Below are 26110 nucleotides of genomic sequence, written 5' to 3'. Positions count from 1 at the left end.
CTGAGTTCCTGAAGCCTATTTCTGTAGCCTTGAACAAAATGCAGGGAAATAGCTGTTTATTGCTGACGCTGTTGAAATTGGGAAGGAACTGAGTGAGATCTTAAAAAGAAATATGCAATGACAGAGTTAAGTTACAAGCATTAAAAAAAATGAATGGCTCAAGAACTATCTCCAGCTCATTTTCTTCTCAATACTCAGTACCAGGGTCAAACCTTAACTGCTGAAGAAGAGGAGTTGGCTATGACATGGACATCCAGTAATCATCTCTCCATAATGCCAACTATACAAAACTTCAGAACTAAGGGTGAACCATTCAGGAAATATATGTTTGCTGATGATGTTTTAAAGACAGTTACACCAGTCAACTGGTGGAAGTCACTTAAGCGCTCGGATACAGAGACTGTTGAAGTGATAATCTCACTTTTAACAGCAGTAGCTTCTACTGCTGGTATAGCAAGAATATTTCTTAATTTGGATCAATTCATTCCCAAACGGAGAACTCATCTGGGACCTGAAAAAAGCAGGAAGCTTGTTTTTCTTTTCCACATTACGAACAAACAGGAAAATGAAGGTGAAGATGACTGAGTTAGCTGCAGAAGCCAATATTTTAAGTTTCTCATGTTGACCTGGTTGACTTGTTTTTTGTTTTAAAAATATTTAACTATTTTAGTTAAACAATTTTGACAAAAACAAATCTTATTTTAAAAAACTGAATGTTAACTAAAGTCAAAATTCATATGCTTGTTTTGTTAAAATATTATGTTGCTGTTGAAGAAAAAATCCAGAATACATAAAGTTGTTTTAGTTAAATAAAACACTTTAAATGTCTGTCTGGTGATGTTCTCCTCCTTAATACAGCATGGCAAGAAAATCCTCCAATATTAAAGATTAACCTGTTGAACTGGAGATAGTTCACCTCCCAATGACTTCATAAATACGTGCTTCAATTATCTTTGGTAAATGAAATAACCAAACAATCATTCATTTTCTGATATAGCTGTAAAACTATTCTGAAAAGTTTTCAAAATAAATCACTTTAAAAATGTATAGTGTGTACTTTCTAAAAATGAAACCTACATCTATTTCGAGTTGTGAAGAATATGTATTAAGGTTAAAACAAACAAGAAGCACTTTTATATAGAAATCCATGATTAAATTGAGTCTGACTAGTGATTTAAATCATGATTTAAATCAAATCCATTCTGATCTCATGTAACCCAAAATGTAGGGGTGCAAATACAACATAAAGTACTAAACATTTGTACTTATTTCACAACAAGCTACTTTCCCTTTTTAAAAGGAACTGTGACAAAGCATTGGGCTCCCTGACCTTGCCTGGAAAGGGGTGCCAGATGGCTTCTCAACAGGAGGTCCTTCCAGGAGAACCGTAGCAGCTCGCTCACTTGGTGCATGGCAGTTTACGTATGCAGTGCTTTTACTTTCAGGTAAGCAGAGGACGTTGTGAATAATAAACATAGTGTGTGTTCATATCAGTGGAATGAGAACCCCGCCTGGTTGCACAAAAACAACCAAATTCCTGTTGAAAGAGGATGTTGCTAATCAAGATCTCTAAATTAAAAGTTCTGGCAGAAAATTACAGCTAAAAAGCCTCATTGCCTCCTGATCTCCTTGGTTCTTTTCCTGTAGGCCCCTCTCATTCCCCTTGGTTCTCATCATTAACCTCCCTTGGTATGTTTTCTTCCAGCCCTTTGTCCCACCTCTGTGATCCTTCTTCCCGTCCTAAAACATATTTGAATTTTCCTCATCTCAATCTGCTCTCTTATCCCCTGAAACTTTTCCCTTATGACTTGCTCCCATTTGTTCTCCTCCCCCTCTCCCAGACCCTGTTCCCTTCCCACACCCAATAGAGCCTGTTCCCTCTAGCCTTACCCCCTGCCCTGTGTATTGTTATATCAATCCTACTGCATTGCTGCCAAGTTTTGCTCCACTAGTAGATGCACTGAAGACGAGAGGGAGCTGGGTAACAGAGCATTAAACGGACATAAAAATGGCCATCCTGGGTCAGACCAATGGTCCATCTAGCCCAGTGTCTTGTCTCTGACAGTGATCAGTTCCTGGAACCTGGGGTACTAAAGTTTCCCAAACCTGGCTATCTAGGAACGACTCAGCTTCCTCCGATTCTCAATAGCATCTCTATTTGCCCTTCCAATCCAAGAATCTTTTCTTCCAGCACAGACACCAACTTGCACTTCATACACAGGAATCCCTTCCAGCTCAGGCAAGGAAGAAAACATGGGACATCTGTTGCAGGTCACCGTCACATTTCTATCACTGGCCACTGTGAAATCGCATAGAGCTGAACCTGGGAGGCTAGCCTCTCTCTCTAACCTACCTCCAAAACACTCATAGATTCATAGATACTAAGGTCAGAGGGACCATTCTGATCATCTAGTCTGACCTCCTGCACAGCGCAGGCCACAGAATCTCACCCACTCCTACAAAAAAACCTCACCTATGTCTGAGCTATTGAAGTCCTTAAATTATGGTTTAAAGACTTCAAGGAGCAGAGAAGCCTCCCTCAAGGTCACCCATGCCCCATGCTACAGAGGAAGGCGAAAACCTCCAGGGCCTCTCCAATCTGCCCTGGAGGAAAATTCCTTCCCGACCCCAAATATGGCAATCAGCTAACCCTGAGCATATGGGCAAGATTCACCAGCCAGATATCCAGGAAAGAATTTTCTGTAGTAATTCAGATCCCATCCATCTAATATCCCATCTCAGGGGATTAGGCCTATTTACCCTGAATATTTAAAGATCAATTACTTACCAAAATCCCATTATCCATCATACCATCTCCTCCATAAACTTATCAAGTAGAATCTTAAAACCAGATAGATCTTTTGCCCCCACTGCTTCCCTTGGAAGGCTATTCCATCCCACTCCTCTGATGGTTAGAAACCTTCATCTAATTTCAAGTCTAAACTTCCTGGTGGCCAGTTTATACCCATTTGTTCTTGTGTCCACATTGGTGCTGAGCTGAATAATTCCTCTCCCTTTCCTGTATTTATCCCTCTGATATATTTATAGAGAGCAATCATATCTCCACTCAATCTTCTTTTAGTTAGGCTAAACAAGCCAAGCTCCTAAGTCTCCTTTCATAAGACAAATTTTCCATTCCTCGGATCATCCTAGTAACCCTTCTCTGTACCTGCTCCAGTTTGAATTCATTCTTTTTAAACATGGGAGACCAGAACCGCACACAGTATTCTAGGTGAGGTCTCACCAGTGCCTTGCATAATGGTACTAAAACCTCCTTATCCCTACTGGAAATGCCTCTCCTGATGCATCCCAAACCGCATAGCTTTTTTCACAGCCATATCACATTAGCAGCTCATAGTCATCCTATGATCAACAATACTCCAAGGTCCTTCTCCTCTTCCGTTACTTCTAATTGATGTGTCCCCAATTTATAACTAAAATTCTTGTTATTAATCCCTAATGCATAACCTTACACTTCCCACTATTAAATTTCATCCTATTACTATTACTCCAGTTACAAGGTCATCCAGATCCTCCGGTATAATATCATGATCCTTCTCTGAATTGGCAATACCTCCCAGCTTTGTATCATCGGCAAACTTTATTAGCATACTCCCACTTTTTGTGCCAAGGTCAGTAATAAAAAGATTAAATAAGATTGGTCCCAAAACCGATCCCTGAGGAACTCCCACTGGTAACCTCCCTCCAACTGACAGTTCGCCTTTCAGTAGGACCCATTGCAGTCTCCCCTTTAACCAATTCCTTATCCACCTTTTGATGTCATATGATCCCCATCTTCTCCACTTTAAATTAATAATTTCCCATGTGGCACGGTATCAAATGCCTTACTGAAATCTAGGTAAAATTAGATCCACTGCATTTCCTTTATCTAAAATATCTGTTACTCTTTCAAAAAAGGAGATTAGGTTGGTTTGGCACGATCTACCTTTTGTAAAACCATGTTGTATTTTGTCCCATTTACGATTGACTTCAATGTCCTTAACTAATTTCTCCTTCAAAATTTTTTCCAGGACCTTGCATACTACAGATGTCAAACTAACTGGCCTGTAGTTATCCGGATCACTTTTTTTTTCCTTTCTTAAAAATAGGAACTATATTAGCAATTCTCCATCATTCGGTACTACTCCTGAGTTTACAGATTCATTAAAAATTCTTGCTAATGGGCTTGCAATTTCAGGTGCCAATTCCTTTAAAATTCTTGGATGAAGATTATCTGGGCCCCCAATTTAGTCCCATTAAGCTGTTGGAGTTTCGCTTCTACCTCAGATATGGTAATATCTACCTCCATATCCTCATTCCCATTGTCATGCTACCATTATCCCTAAGATCCTCTTTAGCCTTATTAAGACTGAGGCAAAGTATTTGTTTAGATATTGGGCCATGCCTAGATTATCTTTAACCTCCACTCCATCCTCAGTGTTTAGTGGCCCACTTCTTCTTTCTTAGTTTTCTTCTTACTTATATGGCTATAGAACCTTTTACTATTGGTTTTAATTCCCTTTGCAAGGTCCAACTCTAACTCGACTTTTAGCCTGTCTCACTTTTATTCCTACATGTTCTGACCTCAATTAGGTAGCTTTCCTTGCTGATCTCTCCCATCTTCCACTCCCTGTATGCTTTCTGCTTCTTCTTAATCACCTCTCTGAGATGCTTGCTCATCCAGCTTGGTCTACAACTCCTTCCTATGAATTTTTTCCCCTTTCTTGGGATACAGGCTTCCGATAGCTTCTGCAGCTTTGATTTAAAGTAATCCCAGGCCTCCTCTACCTTTAGATCCATAAATTCTTCAGTCCATTCCACTTCCCTAACTAATTTCCTTAATTTTTGAAAGTCAGCCCTTTTGAAATCAAAAACTCTAGTTGCAGATTTTTGTTAATCCTTCCATTTAGTTTGAACTGAATTAGCTCATGATCACTTGAGCCAAGATTGTCCCCTACAACCATTTCTTCTATGAGGTCCTCGCTACTCACCAAAATTAAATCTAAAATGGCATCCCCTCTAGTCGGTTCAGCAACTACTTGATGAAGGAATCCATCAGCTATCGCATCTAGGAAATCTGAGCCCTATTATTATTACTAGCACTGGTCCTCCAGTCTATATCTGGGAAGTTAAAGTCTCCCATGATCACGCAGTTTCCATTAGTATTTACTTTATTAAAAACATTAAAAAGGGCTCTATCCATATCCAAATTAGATCCCGGAGGTCTATAGCACACCCCAAGCACTATCGTAGGAGAGGCTTTACTAGTTATCTTCCCCAATGTAATTTTTGCCCAGACGGACTCTGTCTTATCCATTGCATCGCTTCTTATTTCTTTACATTCTACCTCATCATTGATATACAATGCTGCTCCACCACCTTTACCTTTGTTTCTGTCTTTCCTAAACAGCACTCCTGTTAGTTGCCTCTGTTTGTGGCTCGAGTTTGCCTAGTGACTTTTTAATACCAACTCTCCCAGCTCAGCCCTGCCCCTCGCCACCAGAAAGCGATGAACCACTCAGACTTCAAGCAGCAGGACTGATCAAAACACCAAGGGTCAGAGCCATGCAGGCCTTACCAAGACACCCCAATGCAAATGGTCTACACCCTCCCGCATTCCTGTTGCCAGTCCCCAGTCCAAACCTCCAAGAAAGAACCCCAGCTTGATGTTCCCAGCTATCTACCCTTTGTCTCCACCAATTTATTCCTTAGCTTTTTGCATATCTACTTACCATGCAACCAGAAACCCAGTTGAGCTAACAGTTGGGAGGAAAGCATATTTAAGAGGTTGAAAGAGTGTAGCAGCACAATGGGGAAGCAAGTTAGGAATCTGCTTAAAAATGCATGCCATAGCCTGTGCCACTTTCCAGCTGCAAAAATTCTACATTGCTATAAAATAGCACCTGCTTCTTGATAGGCTTTCCCAGCATTTTGATGTCCTATTTCCAGAAACCTTCCACCTGGAAACCGGCCAGGATTCTAAAGGGTAACCTGGATGGGTTTTTTCAGTGGTGGTAAGGGGGGGGAGGGCACAGAAGGGCGAGGATGGATCAAGAGAGAAAAATGGGACAAAAGTGTATTGAAATGCCATCTTCAGAAAAGGTATCAGGAAATTCTTAAACTCGGTACTCGGAGAGACATATACTGGCAGTATCAATTTACAGTAATAAAAGGAAGGGAAAGCAAAACAAAAAACCGAGAGAAGAATAAGATCAAACAGGAATATGGGGTTGAAGTAAGAATTCTTGCAGGAGTAGTAGGATAGCCTGCAAGTTCAGGTAAAGGAGAAAAGTAGCATTTATAATTACTACCATTGTAAAGAGAAATACTGACTGCCAGCATAAACAAAACCATCCTTCATTTCCAAAACACAAACCATCAGCTTCTACAGATGACATTTTTATGCAAAGCAATGAAGCCAAGATTGTGTTTTAGTTTTCAACCAGAGAAAGTATTTTTGGATTAGTTTCATCTTCAACGCTAATGAAATTTTTCATGGAAGCATCGCTTTTAATAGTAAGATTGTCTCCCAGGCTCTCTTTTGGAACATTTTCTTGATAAGGCTACTAACATTATAAACTATGTTCAATACAGAACCTCCCTACACTCAAATCATTCATTCTCATGAACAATGTTATGAGCGTGGCATTTATTTTTTTTCTTTCAGTGACATTTCCTTGGCTTACTTCTCTGGGAAAAATATTAAAGAAACCCCTAGTACAATATGTATACTTATTTAGCCCATCTGAGTGCAGCTATTTGATCAAGTTCACAATTTCTTATCTCATGGTGGATTTGGCTTCATGTACAGCATGCATGGCAAATATAGTGATGAGACATTTGCCAAAAAAGCCTTCTGCAAAGCAGTAACCAAGCCTTGACTTTGACATGGGGGTGAAAATATAGTGCAACCAGTATCCTGAACATACTGTCTGTGGGCGTTCATAGCCAATATGCAGCACTGCATTTTGCCCATCGAGTGTTGCTCAATATTGATACATTTAAAAGTTAACTCAAAGAGATTCTCAGTAAGAAGATGGTGAAGAGTTCTGTCAGGTCTCTGGGCTTTGTAAACATCTTACCAGTTGCTTGTTCTAATAGTTCATTTTGAAAACCTAATCATCTTTTACTGAGTTGGTAACCATGTAGGCTAGCGATAGAATGGTGGTGAAAAATTACCTCCTCCCTGCCTCCAAAAACTGCAGAGTTTGCAGACAAGAACCTTCCCTTGATAGAATGATTCCTGGATGGTCAGGGTGATGCAAAATATTGCTATTGAGCAGGCAAACAGTTCCTGAGACCATTAAGGAGCAAAGAATTCGAACAAGAACACACCACAACTCCTCACACATTTTTCAGATAGCATTATACTATGCAAACACACCTTCCAACAGATTAATATGTATAAACCATCACTTGTATACTGTAGAATCTCAGAGTTATGAACACCTTGGGAATGGAGGTTGTTCATAATTCTGAAATGTTCACAACTCTGAAGAAAACGTTACGGTTGCTCTTCAAAGTTTACAACTGAACATTGACTTAATACAGCTTTGAAACTTTACTATGCAGAAGAAAAATGCTGCTTTCCTTTTTTTAATTAGTAGTTTACTTTTAACATAGTACTGTGCTGTATTTGTTTTTTTTGGTTTTTGTTCGTTTCTTCTGCTTCCTGATTGTGTATTTCTGATGAGGCGTGTGGCTGACTGGTCAGTTTGTAACTCTGGTGTTCGTAACTCTGAGGTTCTACTGTACTTAAGTGTTGTTGTATATCAGTAGGTTTCGTACGTACACAAAAATGTTGTATTCAATGAAAAATTTGTTTTTGCTACACAGAATTCTAACCTATTATCAAATGCCATATTTTTCTTCAGGTTAGGAACTCGGATAGGAAGGATAGGCTTATATAGATTACTTTATTTCTTGTAACCTCTGACTAAGTGTTTTTCTAACTCATTTAAGAGTGAAGTATAAACTTGCACTTATTTTTCTGCAGGGATAGAAAAGAAAATATCTATCATGTATTTAGAAAACAGGGTTTCATACTTTTCCACATCTCACTTGTTTGATTTCATTGATAATTTCATCACTGATAATTTTACGGAACAGTCACTGAGTGTTTGTACTCTTCCATAACCACCTTAGATAATTTTCATGTGGAAACAGAAGAAACAAGCCAAGCTGAAAGCATTCAGCAAACAAACCCCGCATATTACATCAAGCAAAACACAAAAAGAACTGTGCTACCAGTAAACTGTTGCCAGAACACTAACATACCTGGGTCTTTGCCAAGTTTTTCTTTTATTCCAGCTTTGACCAGCATCACCTTATAGTTACCGTTACCTTTCAACAGTAGTTAAATTTTGACAGTACCCTTTTTGCCAATATAATATAGCCAAAAGTAAGAAGCCTTCTTACCCCAAATGGTGGATAGGAAGTAGCAGTGGCAGCAGAGGCAAACACCCACTGTGGGAGGTGGTATTCCTGAAGAAGAAGGTGGGAACAGACCCAAGGCATTCAGATTTAATCCAGGAATTAAATGTGCTTGAAGCTGCAACGGTAGAAGAATTATTTAGCTTTACAATGCAAGTTATTAAACTTAATCAAAATCCTAGCTGGGATAATGGAATAGCCTCTTTTGTAAAGATGCCAACGTTTTACTTTACATCTACATTCTTGAGGATTCAGATTTCAGACCTAATACCCAGACAACTCACTTAGGCCAATAAGGTTAAAAGCTTGGCTCTAATGTGACAGACAGTCAGGTGACTCTCATTACAACTTTATTTTTCAATGAAGTGACCCACAAGATTGTAGAAAAGAAATCCAAGTGACAGGCAGACCTTTACACCACATGCTTAGAATGAGGTTTAGTACAAAAACAATAACCCGCCTGACTCTGTGATAGAAATTCAACAGTCCTTTAGAAACAGAGCGGCTCCATCCATAACCACTATTTCTCCCCACCTCCCACACTGCTAAAACTGCAGGTGGACTGCAGAGTGTCGAGTGTGAAATTCCCCCACAGTACACACAGGATGAGCATTAACTATAAAGAAGCTACATGTCACTTATTAGATCAGTGGTTCTCAAGCTGTTTACCATTATGGGCCACATATGCAATGTTCTCTGTTATGTGGGCCACATCCACACAATATATATACTACCTGTATGGCCCTGAGGATGTCACATGGGCTGCAGCTGTTTGCTGATTGGGCCGCAAGCAGCCCACAGGTTGAGAACCACTGGACTAGACTGTTCCTGGGCAATTTGACCATGCCTAGTTAGTAGGAAGTGTTGTAGCATTCTAACACACTCCAGAATCTTCAGTTAAGCCCCAGTTTCTCCCCCGCCAAGTTATTTCCCTGCAATACAATTTGACATATTAAACCTGTTACAGCTAGGACAGAGACCCCATTTAAGGCCATCACTAGACACTAACTGTGGGACATTAGGTGCTAGGATTTCCTTTATTGCCAAAGACCAAGCTAAAACTGCAGTTTAGGGCAACAAACTAACTTGGAATGACTGGTCAAATCCATCAAATAAAGCATTAGAAAAAAAACCAACATAATCCCCACCCACTGCGAAGGTGGTGAAGAATAGCCCTGGTATTTCTGATCAGTCTGGACAATCAGGAAACACTGGCAACTGAAAGGTATTTCCCACCTGACATCCAGAACAGAACATTTTGGTTAAGTATTGATATATATCTGAATTTTTCAGAGAATCATAAAAACGTAGGGCTAGAAGGGACCTCAAGAGGTCATCTAGTCCAGCCACATGCACTGACGCAGGAACAATTATACCTAGACCAATCCTGACAGGAGTTTGTCCAATCTGTTCTTAAAAACCTCCAATGATGGGGATTCAACAACCTCCCTTGGAAGTCTATTCTAGTACTTATCTATCTTTAGAGTTTTTCCTAATATCTAACCTAAGTCTCCCTTGCTGTAGATTAAGCAGATAACTTCTTGTCCTACCTTCAGTGGATATGGAGAACAATTGATCACCATTCTCTTTATAACAGCCTTAACGTATTTGAAGACTTATCAGTCCTCAGTTTTCTTTTCTCAAGAATAAACATGCGCAGGTCTTTTTTTAACCCTTCCTCATTCCCTTTTGTCAATTTTGTTGCTCTCCTCTGGACTCTCCCCAAATTGTCCACTTCTTTACTAAAAGGTGGTGCCTAGACCTGGACACAGTACTCCAGGTGAGGATTCAACAGTGCTGAGTAGAGCAGAACAATTACCTCCTATGTCTTAAGTGTGACACTTGTGTTAATACACCCCTGAATGTTAGCCTTTTTCACAAATGCATCACACTGCTGATTTGCATTCAATTTGTGATCCATTATAACCCCTAAATCAGTGGCTTTCAACTTTTTTTCATTTGTGGACCCCTAAAAAATTCCAAATGGAGATGTGGACTGCTTTGGAAATCTTAGACATAGTCTGTGAACCCATAGGTTTCTGTGGATCACAGGGTAAAACCACTGTTCTATGGTGGTAACCTTTTGTAGACCCCTCGGATAGTCTGTGGACTCCCAAGAGTTCATGGACCACAGGCTGAAAATGACCGCCCTAGGTCCTTTTCAGCAGCACTACTGACTAGCCAGTTATTCCCCATTTTGTAGTTGAGCATTTCATTTTTCCTTCCTAAGTGTAGTGTTTTTGCAGGTGTCTATTGAATTTTTCTGGTTGATTTCAGACCAATTCTCCAATTTATCAAGGTCATTTTTAATTCCAATCCTGTTCTCCTAAGTACTTACAACACCTCCCATCTTGGTGTCATCCACAAATATTATAAGCCACATACTCCACTCCATCAATCAAGGCATTAATGAAAATCTTTAGTACCACATCTAGCACAGACCCATGCAGGGCCCCCACTAGATTCATCCCACAGTTTGACAGGCTGTATTCACAATAATAATGAATAGTTTGCTTTCAATCAGTTGTGCACTCACCTTATAGTATTTTCATCTAGACTACATTTCCCTACTTCGCTTATGAGAATGTCATGTGAGGCTGTATAAAAGCCTTACTAAAGTCAAGATATATCACATCTACATCTTCCCCTATCCACTAGGTCAGTAACCCTGTCAAAGAAGGAAATTAAGTTGGCTTGGCATGATTTGTTCTTCACAAACCCATATAGGATACTATTTATCCTATTATCCTCTCAGTGCTTAAACTCATTGTTTAATACATTTGTTTCAGTATCTTTCCAGGTATCGAAGTTAGGCTAACTGGCTTAAAATTCCCCAAGTCCTTTGTTGCCTTTTTTAAAGACAGGTATTATGTTTGACCTTTTCCAGTCCTCTGGACTGTCACCTGTCCTCCATGAGTTCTCAAAGGTAAATTGTTAGTGATTCTGAGATTGCTCGAGTTAATTCCTTAAGCACACTAGTATGAATTTCATCAGGTCCTGCCAACTTGGATACATCTAACTTTCGAAATATTTTTGAACCTTTTCTATCACTATTCTGGCTTGTGTTCTTTCCCCCTTCTTGTTACTATTGTGTAAATGCATCTCATTACAATTAACCTTTTTAGTGAAGACTGAAGCAAAATAAGCATTAAACACCCAGCCTTCTTGGTGTCGTCCATTATTAGATCTCCTTCCCTGTTAAGTAGTGGACCTACACTTTCTTTTGTCTTTTTATTGCTCCTAATGTATTATAGACCCTCCTGTTATGTCCTTTATGTCTTTTGTTAGGTGTAATTAATTTTGTGCCTTACTCTTTCTGATTTTCTCCCTACATGCTTATACTGTTCTTTCGTTCTTAAAGTTAGTAATTTGCCCATGTTTCCACATTTTGTAGGATGGTTTACCCAAGTCTTCTCTGGTCTACCGATCTCTACCTGTGACACTGTCAAATTACAGGGCAATACTTTTTTGCATTAAATAATCAGCAACTATCTTTATAGGAACAGGTTTCAGAGTAGCAGCCCATGTTAGTCTGTATCCGCAAAAAGAAAAGGAGAACTTGTGGCACCTTAGAAACTAACAAATTATTTGAGCATAAGCTTTCGTGAGCTACAGCTCACTTCATCAGACTGAATGCATCCGATGAAGTGAGCTGTAGCTCACGAAAGCTTATGCTCAAATAAATTTGTTAGTTTCTAAAGTGCCACAAGTCCTCTTTATCTTCATAGGAGTACAGTTCTTTACCTTCCAAATTGAAAAGGACATACTTCTGCTCCCAAATTAAAAAGCGAGTCCTACACATGAGAAAATAGGAAACTAAGGAAAGTCTCAATTACAGATTAAAGTTACCAAATAAAAAGATGGTTCTTATTATGTTAAAAACAAAACAGTATCAGGAAACTAGAAAGCACTTCCTTCAAGTAAGTACTTCATATTACTGTGGCATCAAATGAACATTCATAATACAAATAAAACTCCTTTCCAGTCTCCACAACAAAGACAGGTAGGTTTTGAAGTAAAATTATTCTTCATGTCCTTCATCTAAGTTAATTTTCTCAATTTTTTTCTACCAAAAAGAGATCCTATATATATATATATATATATATGACTTAAAGACTCTCTCAGAAATAAACATCCAAAAATGACCAAGCCATAGAAAAAGACTCACATTCATAGCAGCAATATCGTTTTCATAGGACTCCCTGATTTTCTTCATTATTTCTTCCTCGGCCTTGGCACAAGTTTCAATACTGCCTTTAACTGTAATGGTCCGTTCAGGGTTATAGAGTGTCAAGTCCTGCAGTCTGCAGGCAAACAGAAATGCAATTAATTACCATTCAAACAGTAGACTGTAATCAAAACCTATCAGTTGAGGCTGGGGAATTTTGAAACTGGCAGATTTGCCCTGGAATATACAAGATCAATTTGCAGCAGAACTCAAACATGATTCTAACAGACTCTGAAAGAATGCTTCCCTCACAAAGACTGGACTAAAATTACTGCAATGTGATTCAGTGTCAAATGGTTAAGATTTTCTTGAACATGTCATAGATTCTAGCAAGGAGAGATTACTTACCTTGTATAGTTACCTGACTTCTTTGAGTTGTGTCCCCCTGGGTGCCTCACATCAGGATATACACCTACCCATCTACTCTTGATTGGAGATCTTTGTCAGCAGTGTCTGCAGGTCCACACCTGTGCTCCAGACACCTTTGGGCCCCCAAAAAAGGGGCAGATGCACTACCACTCTAATTCCTTCTCAACCACAGAAGTCCGAAGAAAGAGATTCTGAGGCAGAGAGGAAAGAGAGTAGGTAGAGGAGCACCCATAGAAACACACATCTTGAAAAATTCAAGTTACTGGACAAGTTAAGTAATCTCCTTCTCCTTCTTCTTCAAGTAGTGTACTTATGGGTGCCCCAGGTCAGGGGACACTCTGTGCCGAAGAAGTGGATTCAATATGGACTGTAGACAGTGTCACCAAAGGCCACTTCAGTCCTGGAATCCGGCACGAGAGTATAGTGCTGGTAAAATGTGTGCAGCGAAGACCAGGTGGCTGCCCTGCAGATGTTTGAAATGGGTGTATTTTTTAGAAGAGCTACAGAGATAGATTGAGCAATAACTCTTGGAGGGGAATGAAACTTTGTAGCATGACAACACAACCTGGAACCCATTTGGACAATCTTTGGGAGGAGACTGGATGTCTCCTCATTCATTCTGCAACAGAGATGAAGAGTCTAGGAGAAACCCAAAAGGGCCTGGTCCCGTCAAAGAAAGAGGCAAGAGCTCTTAACATCCTGTGTGAGTGAGCCTTGGTGTAAAATAGTGGCTAGTGAATCTTTTGATTAATGTGGAATTCAGAAGACACTTTAAGAAGGAAGCAAGGATGTGGACATCCACATAGGTTCAAATGGGGTTTCCTCAGAGCACTGAGAAACTAAGGAGAGGTCCCATAGCAGGCTTGGCTCCTTGACAGGAAGGAAGAGGTTGAATAGCCTTTGATAAATCTTGCAGCGGTAGGATAAATGAAGACTGAACACTTCTATAGGCAACTAGCTGAACTTTGATGGAGCTTAGCCATATGCCTGTGGTCTTTAAATTCAGACAGTAATCAAGGATGCGAGCCAAAGAGAACTCAAGAGAAAGCATAGCTTGATGGTTGCACCAAGCTTGGAAGCATTTTCACTTTCGCAGGTAAATTTCCTGTATTCAGTGTTGTTGTAGCATGTTAGCTAAGGATATTTGTGAGACACAATGGGTGAGGAAACAACATTTATTGGACCAACTTCTGTTGGTGAGAAAGACAAGCTTTCGATTTTACACACAGCTCTTCTTCAGCTCAAATGTCCGTCTCTTCACCAACAGAAGTTAGTCCAATAAAAGATATTACCTCACTCACCTTGTTTCTCTGGTAAGTTTTCCTAGTTGTTGGCTCCGATGTTAAGCCGTACCCTTTTAGCTTCTGGAGAGCAGATCTCTTCTATACCAGCCAGCCACTGAATAGCCACACTGAGGCAAAGTGTTGTGAGACTGTAGTAGGTGACTAAACCCAAATCCTGGGAGAGGAGAGTTGGGGTTACAGGAAGGCAGAGGGGAGGTTGTAGGAACAAATGAATCGGCTCTATGAACCACACCTGTCTCAGCCATGATGGTCTTATGAGCAGGGGCTGCGAGTTATATGGGCTCGTGGTGCCCAGGCTCCAGGAATATTCAGAGCCAGGGGCCCAGCTCCACCAACGTTTGGAGCGGTGTCTCTCCCCCGGCCCTGTCTGGAGCATCCCCCGGCCCCTGCCTGCCGCTCCCCCTGTGTCTCTCCCAGGCCGTCCCTGCCTGATTGAAAGCAGGTGGTTGCTCTGCTGCTGCGCACTGCGCTGCTGCTGCACCTGAGGAGGGGGAGAAGGCACCAGGGGTGAAAGTAACTTAAAGGATGTACTAGTACGCCAGAGTCCCGAGTCGGGGGCGTGGCCTCAACCGGAAGAGGCAATTTAAAAGGTCCCGGGGCTCTGGCTGGGAGATCTGGGGCCTTTAAATCACCCCGGAGCTACCAGCTGCGAAGATGGCTGGGAGCCCCGGGGCTCAGGGGTGAATTAAAGGCCCTGGCTCTGGCCGCTCCTGCGCTCCAGGCATTTTAAATCCCTGCCGGAGCCCGGATGCCAGAGACCTGGGGCTCCAGCAGCCAGGCTCAGGTGGGGATTTAAAGGGCTTAGTGCTCCGGCCACTGCGGGGAGCCCCCGCCTGAGCCCCGCTGCCAGAGCTCCGGTGGCACTTTAAAGGAGCCGGGGGGCTCCCCACAGTGGCAGGGGAGCTCTGGCAGCGGCCAGAGCCCTGGGCCCTTTAAATCCCCGCCTGAGCCCGGCTCCAGCAGGTGGTGCTTTAAAGGCACTTTATTTTACATCCTTTAAAAATATATAATTTGTTGTATACAGGTACAACAAAATATAATGTATTGAAGCAGGTGAGTGCTGCTTCTGACTTTCCACTTTTAATTGGCCCTTGTAATCTTGTGGTGCCGGTGCATTGTAGCTTCATTTTATCCCAGCAACAAATTCTTGATTTGTAGGACCAGTAATAATCAACAATGGATAAATTCTTAATAAAGTTACCCAGAGAAAAAGAAGAAATGGATAGTTCATCAAGTGATGGCTTGAGTTCGACACCCAGCTTTCAAACTGAAGTTATACAAAAGAAAGATGTGGCAAATCTACAAGATAAGAAAAGGAATTTTCAGCAGTCTTGGCTATCAAGATTTACGTGGTTGGAGTGCAATAGCGAATTAGACAGAGCTTTTTGCTCAGTCTGCAAAAATTGTTCTGAAAAGAAGATCTTAATATTTTCTAAGAAGGCCGAACCATCGTTTATTTCATCCAGATTTCAAGATTGGAGACACGCATTGCATGGTTTTACATCACACGAAAAATCATCCTGTCACAAGGAAGCATAATGAAGTATGCTGCTCTGCAAATCACAAGTAAATGTTTCTACACTAATGTTGGCCAGTTACCGAAAAGAATCACAATCAGCCAAGAATGCACTGCACAAAATTTTTTTTAAGTGTTCAGAACCTAGCTCAACAAGGAATAGCATTACGTGGCCATAATGAGAGTGATTCAAATTTGATGCAGGTCTTGTTACTATGCAGTACAGATTGAGAGGAACTGAGACAGTGGCTTAGTCGCACAAAATATAAGTGGCTGCCACATGAGGTTAACAAAATAATTGTAATGATGGCGCTAAGACAAATTGTGCAAAAGATAAAGGCTTCAAAGTTTTATGCCATCGTAATGGATGAAACTACTGATCCATCAAGAAAAGAACAAGTAAGTTTTTCTTAAGGTTCTTTTCTAGTGAAGACTGGGAGATTTATGAGGAGTTCACTGGGTTTTACAAACTGATGCAATGGATGCTGCTTCTCTTTTCAAAATTGTGGAAGATACGCTTCTCAGGTGTGATTTGCCCTTTTCTGATTGCCAGGGCAGTGTTACCACAGGGCCAGTAATGTGTCAGGCAAATTTACTGGGGTCCAAGCCAGAGCGAGGGATCAAGAGCCAAGAGCGGAATTTGCACACTGTGCTGCACATTCCCTTAACCTTGCCACGCAGGATGACATGCATAATATTCTAGAATGTCGTGGTACGTTTTCGATGGTGAAAGATCTCATCAGTGCCTTCAGGGAATCGTATGGCAGCATTCAGAGAGTTTCAGATTGAAGGGGAGCCTTCTTTATGACCATTTGCCCGACAAGATGGACACCAAGGATCAGTAGCATTAAATCACTGTTCCACAACTAGGAAGCCAGGATGAACTGCCTAGATGAATTTAGTTACTCTTCTGATGAATCTGGCTCAAAATGTAGTGGATTCTCGAAGCAACTTCAATCTTTTTCAACGTACTTTACACTAACAGTTCTTGTGAAAGCCACGGGTCCTGTAGAAGAAGCTAATGCAAAAATTTAAAGCCCAAATGTATCACTGGCAATTGTTATAAAGAAAGTTGGCCTGTTGCAAGAGGTGTTGAGCGGGATGCGCACCGACTCGTCATATAATCACTTCTGGGATACAACAGTAGAGAAGGCAAGAAATCTTTATTTAGATGATCTACACTCCCGAGAAAATGCAAGCCACCGAGATGGCTTGACCATGGAAGCCTTCCGCATACCTTTAGTGACCCCAAAGAGTATTTTCATCAAATATATGTCAGGATCATCGATGTTTGCAAAGTTGCCATTGAACAGAGGTTTTCAACAGAAAGCTTTACATTCACAGTAAAACTGGAGAAGCATACAACTGATGCAGCAAATGGCTCGAAACAGGACACTGTCCCAATAACTGAAGTTTTCCATGGTGACATTAACACAGAGAGGCTATTTCTTCATTTAGAAATGTTGAGTGATATTTGCAGATCGAGAAATTTCCAGCTAAATTTGGTGAGAAAAGTCAAGCAATTTCTGAAACAAAATGAAGGCTTGAGTGACATGTTGTCAGAAGTTACAATTCTGAAATTTTACACAATTCCAACTACAACCTGCACCACTGAGCAATCATTCAGTTGCCTGAGCAGACTGAACAATTATTTGCGAATGACAATGGGACAAGAACATCTAAATCACTTGGCATTTCTGCACATTCATAACTCTGCTTCTGAATTGGACACTGCAAGTCTCCTGGATGCCTCCATTCAAGAACCGAACAATGACAAAAAGTATTTGCTGCCTCCTGAAGACCATCGCAAAAGAAAGGGCTATTTTAATTTTAGAAATATTTGTTTTTGAGGGTTATTGATCCAAGAGTGTTTGGTTGTTTCCGTATTCAAAAGAGTATTAATAAAGTTGATATTCTTAGTTAAATACATTTTTCTTACGATAATCATATTGTGCAATAAAGGGAAATGGTTAAACACTTACTGTTTCCAGTCCATTTTTACATTATTTTAAAAAATATATATCGACTTACAATGGAAGGGTGGGGGGGAAGTGGGCAGAGAAAGAAAGAGACTTAGACCCATTCTGGGCACAACCAAAAATTATGCAAACCTGCTGCTCCTGCCTATGAGGATGACTACTAGAATCTCTTGTCTCACATTGTTTAGGAATTTGAACAGTAGAGGGTCTGGGAGATGAGCATATATCAGAACTGAAAGCCAGGTAACGGCTAGGGCCTCTCCCATGAGCTGTGGCCACACCCTCCCCTTGAGCAGAACTGTCTGCACTTCACCTTGGATGAAGTTTTGAAGAGATCTACCTGTGGATGTCCCCAGGTAAGACATCTCTCTCTTGGAACAGTTCACTGTTCGGTTCCCATTCATGGTTGATGCTGAAGCATCAGCTGAGGGAATCCACCACTCTGGTCTGTAGTCCCAGTAGATAAACTGTTAAGATCTGTATGCGGTGTGATATTCACCAGTTCCATAGTTTTATGGATTCAGTGCATAAGGACGAGGAACCTGCTCCTCTTTGCCAACTGATGCAATACTTTGCTGCTCTGTTGCCCAGCATTATTCTGATTGGGAGGTCTTTAATGTGTGCTAGGAACTGTTGGCAAGTGTAATGGACTGCTCTGAGCTCCAATATGTTGATACAGAAGATCAGCTCCTGAGGGGTCCATTTGCCCCGACCTGTGAAGCTTTGGAAGTGTGCACCCCAACCTATGATGGAGGAGTCTGTATTGATAATCGTGGGAAGAAGCTGCATAAATTGAACTCCCATTCACAGCTTTTGTGGGTCCTTTCACCAAATCAGAGAAACAAGGACTCTGAGGTACAGACACCCACTTGGATAGACTGTGTCTGTTGGGGTGTAGACAGTTCTCAACCAGGCTTGAAGATATCAAGAGTGAAGTCTTGTTAGGGGAGTCATGAACATACAGGCTGCCATACAGCCCACAAATCCTTGCAGTGGTTTGTAGGCTCTGTTGTATTGTTGAAACAAGTTTGGACATTGTGGTAAATCTGTCCCTGGGAAAGTATGGTCTGGAGAAAGAGGAGTCCAGAGTGGCCCTGATGAAGTCTACATGTTGTGTGGGTGTTGGAGCAGACTTCTCCATGTTCAGGCAGAGACCCAGAGAGCGAAACAGAGATGGAGATTTGCTGGTTGCTAGCTGTGCTTTGAGAAGCAAGCTGCTTTTCAGGAACCAATTATCCAGGTAAGGAAAGATGATGATGCTCATCTGGAGAAGATACGCTGCTGCAATTGAGAGAACTTTGGTTAAGACCCTTGAGGTGGTGCAGAGGCCGAAGGGCAGGATGCGACACTGGTACTGGCCCTTGCCCACCATAAAACGTACGAATGGTTTGTGCAAGAGATGAATGACATGAAAATAAGCATCCTGGAGGTCAAGGGAAACAAGCCAACCTCCTGGATCCAGAGAGGGAATTATTGTCGCTAGGGTCATCATTCTGAACCACTGGGAGCAGATGAATGTGTTTAAGGTCCTGAGATCCAGAATTGGTCTCCATTCACTGTCTTCAGGACAAGGAAATACTGAGAATAGAACCCTTTCCCAATGACATCCCATGGGACAGATTTGATCATGCCCAGCTAAAAGGAATTGTACTTTTCGTAAGAGATCTTTGTGAGTGGGTTCCCTGAAGACAGATGGGGGAGAGGAGTTGGTAAGGAGTTGAACTGGATGGAATAGCCTTAGAAATCACTTCCAGGATCTGTCTGAAGTAATGAACTCCCAGGAATGTAGGAAATGGAAGAGATGATCCCCCATAAGGACAGGAAGGGAACAAATGCAACCTAGGATCCAAAGTGAGAGGTAGTTTGTGATCCTTAACCAACGGGTCAAAACAGACATTTTGAAGACATTAGTGGCTGGGAGAGGGCTGTTTCTTAGGGAATCTGGGCTTCATCATGGAGTTCAGCCAGTCTCGTGGGGTGGTAGTGAAGTGAGTTGTCTGTGATCTGCTCTATTTTCTTTTCATCACAGATTTATAGATGCTCAAAGATCATAGTGTCCCCAGGGAGGCTCTGAGTGTATGGAGGGACCCATCCATGGCATCACTAACCAACTTGGGGCTTTTGAAAAGAAAGTGCTTGACCATATTTTGTATCTTCTGAGGGAGGCCAGAAGACTGCAGCCAGGAAGCTCAGCACATGACTACTCCCATAGCCATAAAACATGCAGCTGTGTCAGTGGCATCTAGCGAGGCATGGAAAGATGTCTTGGCGACTGCCTGTCCCTCTGTAATAAGGGCCTGAAATTGTTCTCTCTGCTTCTGAGGCAGGTGTTCAATAAAGATGAAAATTTTGAGTAGACTGTGAAGTCACACTTTGCTATCGGTGCTTGATAATTGGCCACTCTGAATTGCAACTAGGCCAAGAAGTAGTTTTGCCGAGAAGGTCCAATCATTTCAGCTCCTTATCAGATGGTGTTGAATGGAACTAGAATTGCCGGTTTCATTGGTTGGCAGCCTCCACCATCAAAGAGTTGGGAGGAGGATGGGAGAAAAAAGTATTCTGAGCCTCTAGGAGGGATGTTTTTGTCAGCTTGTTTATGCATGGCTGGAGTTTGCTATACCGTACGTGCTGGGGTAAGCAAATTGATGGGCAAGGCAATCCTTGCCCTGAGAAGGTGAATGAAGGATATCCATCCAAAGAACGGTGGATTTCCTGAATCTCCTCTAACGAAATTTGTAAGGTGTCTGCCTCACTTTTTATGAGTTCTTGAAAAGCCCAGAAGTCGTCAGGGTATGATGGCGGGGAGGCACAACAGATTCATCTGATGAGGAGGAGGATTTGTGGGGAGGGGGTGCTTCTTCTTCTTCCACTGCTTCCTGCTCTGCAGAAGGTATCTGGGTGGCAGGACCTAAGGCATTGGTTGAAGTCTCTGACGTGAGGTCTTCTGGGATGGCACCCTGTAGAAAGGGTCTTCATAAGCAATCCACAGATTCCAGTAAGCCAACTCTGATGAAGCATAAGGGAATGGGGCAGGACCCCAAGTTTGTCCTTGACAGGGTAAACGGATATTCTTCCTGCTATGAGCTCCTTCTGCTGTGTGAATCTTTAGGAAGGGAGGTTGGAAGTTGGAGGAACCATGACAGACATCTCTGTATCCATAAAGTGGGCCAGTGGTGTAGGTATCAGTTGTTGGGTTAGTACCAAGCTCCGAGAAGAGATATGCACTTCCATTGTTACCGAGGTTAGACGGGGACACTGGTGAGGTGGTATGGCGAATTTTGTAATGGTACCAGCTAGAAGTATCCCTCGGTACCCTCAAAGGAGTCTGCGTGGGGACAGTGTCAATATTAGAGGGTGAGTCACCACTGAAGAAATGGACAGAAAGTGAGTAGGCTCCATGAGGTGAATTGGAGTATCTCTCAGGACATCTAAATGTAGGTTTTTTGAGGATTCAGAGGTTCCCATGAACCAGAAGCCTGGATGATATTGGTGACCCTGGATAGGGTTCCTCAGGAGTAAACATCTTGGGCGGTCCTGGAGACTGCACCAAAATAAGCATGGCATGCTTTTCACCTCAGGCTATGGAAGACAGTACAGATAAAGACTACCTTGGTTCTGGCTTTTGAAGGCACTGAGACAGGTGCCGTGATGTTGGTCCCGCTCTAGATGCTCTCTCAGTATACAACATAGCCTCCTTAGTTGGTACCATGGTCGCAGTATCAGAGGGAATGGGAGCCTCACAACTCCCAAGGACTGCTGAACCAGAGGCCGTCGGTGGAACAGACGTACGGAGGTAACTCGGCTACTGTGGGTCTCAGGGAGCCTTCCATAAATAGGAGTTCAAGTCTGTCCTCCCTCCATTTTTTTAGATCTGTTTTTAAATCCGAAGCATTAAATTTACAGGGAATGTGGGTTTCTCCAAGCAGCAAAGGCAGCTTGAATGTCTGTTGCTGAGGGAAAAAGACCTGCAGCAGGTCTCACAGGGCATAAACCTGCACTCAAGGCTGTGAATGTGGCCTGGGGAAAAAACCTAGAGGCCAAAGGGCAAACAAGGAGCAGGGAAGGGGAGAAACTCCTTCAAAGGACAAACTTTTGCTAATAACAGAAAAAAATTAAGAACTAAAAACTAAAAGAAAAGGTATAAAGAAAGCAAGGCATAGCAAGCCGCGAGGCTCAATACTGCAATGCTCAGTCTCAAGCCACAGGCAGCTAAAAAGGCACTGGAGTGGCAACAGGTCAGCTCCTCCCTATAAATCCTTTTTCAGGCACAGGGGTGTCTGGGGTGCAGGAGCATACACTGCTGACAAAAATTTCAGATGAAGAGCGCACAGGTGTGCACATGGAGTGCTGACAGGGACACTAATTGAAGAATTACCCCTTCCTGGCCACCCACTAGAACAGCTGTCAGGGGAATCCAAACCCCTGTGCTTTGGAAAGGGTGTTTCAAGCCTCTGGAGTCTGAATGAAGTCCAGCCATTGCCCCAATCTAAAGGTCCCTAGGCTCACTCTCAGACCTTTTATCTGGCACCCTCACCTGAGTGTTGGAACCTGCTGTCCTGCCTGGAGGCATAGCGCTGACCCTTCAGACTCTCCAGTACTTAAAGATACCCCTCACCCAGAACTCCACCCAAAAAGGTACGATTCTTCTGATTTACAGTTTAACTCTCTAAGGGACAAGCCACAGCAGTTGTGAAGTAGTCAGACACAATCCAGTCTAACATCTTTATGCCCTTTACTTAACAGATAAAGCACAGGAGAGTACAGTATTGTATAAGACAATAAGACATCATAAATGCAACGTCCCTCACTAGCTCACCAGTTCCTGGGGAGACCTTGGCGGGTGGGATCATCTCTGTTGTGTTAGGCAGGGTCCTCTGCCTCCTTGCCCCCACAGCAACTTCCCTCATCTCAATCCGGGGCAAAATGGCTTTGCTCCCAGTTCTGTCCTGAGAGTCTCCATCAGGAGTCTATAACAGTCACAAGCATCTTTGTGTTCTGCCTTCCAGTAATTTTTCCTTCTCCCAAACATTTTGCCCATGTTACAAAAAACTATCAGGTTCTTTCTTTCATCTCCAAGACTGTTTTCCAATTCTCCTTCTTTATAGAAATTCTTATTTACTCTCTTACTTTTCTCTGTCCCTTTATTTTTCTCCCTTTTGTATTAATTACACTTCTTGTTTCCCCCTCCTTCATCCAGTTTCCTAACTCACTTCCCTCTTGTCCCTCCTCCTTCGGTGTGTCCACTCCTTTATTGCTCTCACTTCCCCAAACTTTATTCAAGAGGAGAAGTTCACACTCCTCTCGCCCACATGTAGCTCCATGACAGAGCAGTATTCAGACTTTTCAGCTCATTGCAGCGGTCACTTCCACCCACGGGTGAGGATCAGCTAATAGCAGAAAGCAGAGCTCTTGCTTAGACATTTGTCTAAATGAACAATAGGTTGGTTACCCTACTGCAGTTTAGCTGCTAGAGGCTGAAGCAGAAAGTGACCTGACCCAAATAGAAAATTACTACCTAAAATACTACTGTTCTGTTATTTATTCAGTTGTTTTTCTGCTTTACCTTGTTCCAAACCCCAGACAATGTAGGAGATTTAACCATGTTATTTCAACTCATTTTATACATACTTCAAAACTAGTCCTGTTATAAAACATGCTTGCCTGTCCAGCATATAACAGTTTCAAGACAGCATGTTATAAACATGGATTAAACTAGAGTTCTGCCTAGTCTAGAATACTATTTTTAGACCAGCCCTTGCCTAGACTATTTTTAGACAAGTTGAGAAGTGTTTAAATTCAGCTAAAATAACCGTTTAAGTCCCAGCGTGGATGGGGGTCTCAATGGTTGGTATCCCAGCCTTTACATAATGGACAAAACTTAGTAAGGTTTACAAAACCCAAGGAACTATTTCTGAGGCACAGCACTTCGAGGTTTAGGCAATTGAACACTTACGGAGATATTGTGATTTTAGTATCTGTGTCCTGTTCAATTTTCTTTAGGTTTCTTCCTTCTTTTCCAATAAGACGGCCAACAAAATTGTTATGTGCTAATATCTTCAAGGGAATTTCTTCTGTACTGTAATAGAAGTTACAGAATTCAGACAAATGGCCAACTATTAAAAAGCAATTGAAAAAAGCAAGGTTTTAAATGTAATATCACTTGAATGAAAAATCTTAACTGTTTGCTGCAATAACTTGTACACATAAATATTTACTAACAGATTAAAAATGAGGGCATGTCTACACTACAGCTCTATGTAATTACTGCAGTGGCTCATGTCCACACTACCCTCCTTCTGTCAGTTGTGTGCATCCTCACCAGGAGCACTTCCACTGACTGAAGAGGAACAGTGTGAGGAGCTGAGAGCCAGGGCCAACAGCTAATGTAAGTAACACATTGTGTTCACAGACACTGCACCGTCCTAACTACACTGACATAAGCCCTACACAAAGAGGGTGGAACTGAAAATAAAATTAAGTTCTTTAAGCCAAAAATTAAATGCTGCTTCCAGACATCCAGGAGAAGATTCACCTTCACCTGTTGACAGATAAAGCTAAGAGTACTTCTTTAATGGGACTGGAAAAGGATTTGGAATTTTACTTTCTTTAAACCCTTTACTTACAATTTGGTATCTTGAGCTTCCTTTTGCATTATCTCCATAATAATTTTACAAGCTGTCGAGCAGCCTTCAGGAGTAGAGTGGATAGTAATTGGTTTCTCGGCAGCACCTGCATTTTCTTTACGATGAATATCAATTCTTGAGGAAAGAAAAAACATTAGCTGTAAGCATTTATTCTAATCTGGATTGAGAATTGAGATTATAGATCCACTTTATTTTGAGTTAATATGGATTTTTTTAAACCCAAACCAAGGTTTCATTTGGTAAAACATACAAATATAGTTATTAACACAGGGGTTCTCAAACTGGGGGTCGGGACCCCTCAAGGGGCTGCGAGGTTATTACATGGGGGGGGGTTGCAAGCTGTCAGCCTCCACCCCAAACCCTGCTTTGCATCCAGCATTTATAGTGGTGTTAAATATAAACGGAAGGGTAAAGACCTTTAAATCCCTCCTGGCCAGAGGAAAAACCCTTTCACCTGTAAAGGGTTAAGAAGCTAAGATAACCTCGCTGGCACCTGACCAAAATGACCAATGAGGAGACAACATACTTTCAAAGCTGAGGGTGGGGGGAAGGATCTCTCTGTCTGTGTGATGCTTTTGCAGGGACCAGAGTAGGAATGCAGGTCAGAACTCCTGTAAAGAGTTAGTAAGCAATCTAGTTAGATATGCGTTAGATTCTGTTTTGCTTAAATGGCTGATAAAATAAGTTGTCCCGAACGGAATGTATATTCCTGTTTTTGTGTCTTTTTGTAACTTAAGGTTTTGCCTAGAGGAATTCTCTATTTTGAATCTGATTACCCTGTAAGATATTTACCATCCTGATTTTACAGAGGTGATTCTTTTACTTTTTCTTTAATTAAAATTCTCTTTCAAGAACCTGATTGCTTTTTCATTGTTCTTAAGATCCAAGGGTTTGGGTCTGTGTTCACCTATGCAAATTGGTGAGGATTTTTATCAAGCCTTCCCCAGGAAAAGGGGTGTAGTGCTTGGAGGGATATTTTTGGGGGGAGACGTTTTCAATTGGGCACTTCCCCTGTTCTTTGTGTAACACTTTGGTGGTGGCAGCGATTAACCTAAGCTGGTAAGAATAAGCTTAGGGTGTCTTTCATGCAGGTCCCCACATCCGTACCCTAGAGTTCAGAGTGGGGAAGGAACCTTGATAATATTAAGAAGTGTTGTTAATTTATAAAGGGTGGGGGTCACACTCAGAGGCTTACATGTGAAAGGGGTCACCAGTACAAAAAGTTTGAGAACTACTGTATTAACATCACATAAAACTCAAAACTCTTAAATATTTTCCTTTTTAAAAGATGCACATTCTGGTTTTGCTGGATGATGCTCCAAACTTTAGAAAATGGATTTTCCCTTTCCTACCAGATTCTATCCAACACATTTTGGCGAGATTTTTATATAAAATAGAAAAATTACTTTCTCAATTAGTAAGCATGTGTTGCATTCCACCTGGCTTTCCTATCACAAAATTAGAAAAGGAACACCTGTTAGTTTTCCAGCACTTCTGTTAAAAGACTATTTTACATCCTACTAATGTTCACATCAGGAATATTTTCCTGGGTTTCAACTCTAAATGTTTCTGTTCTTAGTGTCATTCCATTTCTTCTAGTTATATCTTGTACCATCCTAAACATCTGCACCACAAAA

At 41.7% G+C, this 26110-nt stretch overlaps 1 protein-coding gene across 1 annotated transcript in view; it reads right to left on the bottom strand.

The window, feature by feature from the left end:
* IGF2BP3 (insulin like growth factor 2 mRNA binding protein 3) overlaps positions 1-26110 on the bottom strand; it is a 169736-nt gene that overhangs the window by 36813 nt on the left and 106813 nt on the right. The window contains 5 exon segments of the mRNA XM_038391083.2: positions 8419-8457; positions 8459-8551; positions 12602-12737; positions 23783-23905; positions 24453-24587. Of these exon segments, the coding sequence (XP_038247011.1) occupies positions 8419-8457; positions 8459-8551; positions 12602-12737; positions 23783-23905; positions 24453-24587 (526 nt within the window).

The sequence above is a fragment of the Dermochelys coriacea genome, chromosome 2, assembly GCF_009764565.3.
Source record: "Dermochelys coriacea isolate rDerCor1 chromosome 2, rDerCor1.pri.v4, whole genome shotgun sequence".
In the NCBI taxonomy this organism is placed as follows: domain Eukaryota; kingdom Metazoa; phylum Chordata; order Testudines; family Dermochelyidae; genus Dermochelys; species Dermochelys coriacea.
This window is presented reverse-complemented; position numbering and strand designations above follow the sequence as displayed.